The sequence below is a fragment of the Fulmarus glacialis genome, unplaced genomic scaffold (assembly GCF_000690835.1).
Source record: "Fulmarus glacialis isolate BGI_N327 unplaced genomic scaffold, ASM69083v1 scaffold19878, whole genome shotgun sequence".
NCBI classification, from domain to species: domain Eukaryota; kingdom Metazoa; phylum Chordata; class Aves; order Procellariiformes; family Procellariidae; genus Fulmarus; species Fulmarus glacialis.
Genome location: NW_009226562.1, coordinates 2,743 through 5,925, shown reverse-complemented (window position 1 = coordinate 5,925; position 3,183 = coordinate 2,743). Strand labels below are relative to the sequence as shown.

Here is a 3,183-nt window from a genome sequence, read left to right as displayed (position 1 = left end):
AAAACCATGAAAAATAAATGCTGCCGCTGCCAGGGAGGTGTGTTTCCAGCGCTTTCAAGGAGAGAGGAGGAGTTGGGAATAGCACCGTGCTTTGAAAAAAGCAGCAGGTTCTTGTGCTGGCAGCCCGAGCTGTCGGCTATCAGCATGGCCAGTGGCAAGCATCCATCTGGGAGCTGGGTGGCCAGCACGGGTTGGGGTGCATGGGGGTCCCCGGCAGCTCCCTCACCCCCTTCTTTCTCTTCTCAGAGTCAGTAATGATGAATGGCTCCGACCTCGCCAGTACAACGGCGTCCAGTCCCAAATCCAAAGAGGACCAAGTAGTGAACGGCCACGATGAAAAGGAAAACAACCCCTTTGCAGAGTACATGTGGATGGAGAACGAAGAAGACTTCAACAGACAGGTAAGACTGGGAGGGTGGTTGCCAGCTCCGCGTTTCTGTGGCTAAAATTGAGGCCAGGGTAGAGGAGAGGGAAAGGTGTCCTTTGATGGGCACCATGAAGTGCGTGTGAGTCACAGCTGGCGCGGGCTCTGCACGGAGACGGTGGCTCTCGGCTCAAGGGAAGAGTCATCCTGTTTATATTGGATCTGCCTGTAAGGACATGGGATGGATAAAGTCAGAAAAAAACCCTCACGATGCCTTTGACCCTCTCAGATCTTTCTTAGAGGGACAGTAATGGCACTGTCATCTTCTCCTGTGCTTTGCTGTGATAACAGCTTTGCTTTCCACATGCTCAGCTGGAAGGAGAGGACCAGTATAAAAATCAGTGCTCAAAATTTGAGAGCGTTTGTAGCCTGGCTATCTCAGCAATGAGTTCCTGCAGTTAGTATCTCTCATTTTGGGTAGAAGTCTCCATTTCAGTAAAATGGTCCCAAATAACGCTTGGAGCAGCCAGACCGCTTGGTAGGAGCCTTGGCCACTAGATGCTGTGTCCGTAGCAGCCAGCTAAGCTCTCGAGAGCTTCTGGTAGATCATGGTGGGATTTGATCAGCTCTTGCGTGTGGAATAACGATGCGACTCCGCGAGCTGGAGCAGAAGGAGCAACCGCATAGCGTCCTGCTCGTGCTTCTGCGTTGGGTCTTCCTCCAAATGCCAGGGCAGCACAAGGCAGCTTGTTGGAGGCTCACTGGTCCCTCCTGCCATCATCCCAGTAGCTGGAGAGAAGTCAGCCAGCTTGAACTGGGCGAGGAAGGAGCTTGCGCCTTCAGCTGGCTGAGCTGTGCTACTGGCAGGAAACCTGAAGTCTCCTGGACACTTGTCCCCTCCCTGAAATGTCCCCACGAGCGTGGCCAAGCACCAGACTCCCATCGCCGGGGCGTCAGGAGACTGGCAGGGAGGGACCACTGGAGCTGCAGGCAAGCTGGGCAGAGGGATTTCACATCCCCACCACACCCCTGGTCACCAAAAGAGGATTTCATCAGCTTTACTGGTGTTCTCAGCAGAAAATCTCCATATGGTAATACTTAAGTCTTGTTCCCACAGGAGGAAACTGCAGCCGCCTGCTGACAGTAACTCCTGGTGAGTGTGCAGCAGCAGCCCTGTGCCGCCCCGCGTCACGTTAGCAATTGTTAGCGGGCTGTGACTCAAAGCTTTTGTTTTATTTAATGACGTGATTAGGCAGCAGCCGGCCCCCACAAGCAGCTGTGCTGATGGAAATGTGCTAGATTAATTAGTTAATGTTTGTAAAGCGCTGTCTTGATTAAAAACCTGATGAAGGCAAAGTGCAAAGCAAACCATACTGCAGCTCCCTGCCGGAGGGAGCGTCCCCGGGGTGGAGGAGCGGCGGCCGAGGCAAGGCGGAGGGGAGCATGTGCAGGCGGGGGGAGGAAAACGCAGCCAAGACCTCAGGGTTTCCCTGTCTTGGGCACTGTGTCGCCGAGATACTCGCCCGTGCTTTCCTGGCCTGCCAGCCCTCGCTTCTGCACTTCAACTCCTTGGCGATGCCCTGGGAGCTCAGCCCTTCGTCCAGCTCCAGGAGAAACGCTGCTCGGGGGAAAATGGTTCGTACAGAAGCTGGAGTCGCTCTTTAAAGGCTTTGAAGTCCATGTATCTGCTGGTGGGGCACCAGCCGGAGTAGGGAGAGCTGTCCTGCGCCAGGATCTTCGTCTGTCGGAAGGCAGCGCTCCTGGAAGAAGCCGTCCTCAGGCTGGCATGGCTACTCATGGGGCTTGGCTTGGGACGCTGCGCCTCGTGCCTCTTGTCTGGCTGCCTTCTGCTCCCTGGCCGGAGTCGCTCCTGGGTGCTCCCGGGAGAGGATGAGACGCCGGTGATGGGGGCACGGGGTGGGGGACAGCAGGCACATCCCTTTCAGTGGCGATGGTGGCTTCTGCCGCCTTCACGTGCAAGCCCCAGTGGCTTGGGGCTGCTGTAAGATCTGGGGCTGAATCTTCCCCCAGACCCACTTTCTCTTCCACCTTCCTCGGCTTTCTGAAGCCGCGCTGCTTCCTCGCCGTCCCCCCGCAAGGGTTTCTGCCGTCCAGGCACTGAGCAAGGGGAACAGGCAGGTGTTTTCAGAAACCCACGAGCTTCTTGGCACGGTCCTCCCTTATTTATGCTAGCGACGTTCCTTTTCCCATGGAGCCAGCACATCCCGGAGGGCAAAAAGGGAGTGGTGGGCTCTTGTGCTGAGAAGAAACTGTGCTGACAGCGGGTGAGGTTGGTGCATAAGAGCCTGGAGCGGGAGGTGACAGAGCTGCATTGAATACCACAGGGAGCCAAAGAAGAGCCCTGAGCAAATACTGAACCCTTTCTCTCCTGTTGTCACGATGCAGTGCGAAGGAGTTGATGATTTCTGGCTAGAGGGGTAGCAGGTAGGTACAGGTGTGAGCGTGTCCAGGATCTCTCCCTTCCTGTCCCCTGGTCCAGGACCGACACCATCACCGCGTCCCCGGCGCGCAGCCAGCACTGGCATTGGCCCCGATGGCCGGCTGCGTGCACCGAACAGGCGCTGGTGTGGGAAGGGAAACGGGGTGCTGCTGGGCTGCGTCAGGGCGCAGCCGGCAGCGCTGGGGCTCGGAGTCGGAGGAGAGGGAATATTCACCGGGGTTTGAATGTTGCGAGATGCACAAAGCTCCGGGCTCGCTCCGTCCAGCACCCTGTAGAAGTGCAGGATCCCAGGGCAGTCACCGTCATCGTCACCTGCCAGGGCGAGCCAGCGGTCCTGGGGCGTTTGGTTGTTTTTTTT

The 3,183-nt window shown here is 56.9% G+C and overlaps 1 protein-coding gene across 1 annotated transcript in view; it reads left to right on the top strand.

The window, feature by feature from the left end:
- Nucleotides 1–254: 254 nt before the first annotated feature.
- PAIP2B (poly(A) binding protein interacting protein 2B) overlaps nucleotides 255–3,183 on the top strand; it is a gene marked incomplete at its 3' end in the record, with an annotated part of 4,757 nt that continues 1,828 nt past the window's right edge. Inside the window, exon 1 of the mRNA XM_009582854.1 lies at nucleotides 255–401. Within this exon, the coding sequence (XP_009581149.1) occupies nucleotides 255–401 (147 nt within the window). The remainder of the gene's footprint in view (nucleotides 402–3,183) is intronic.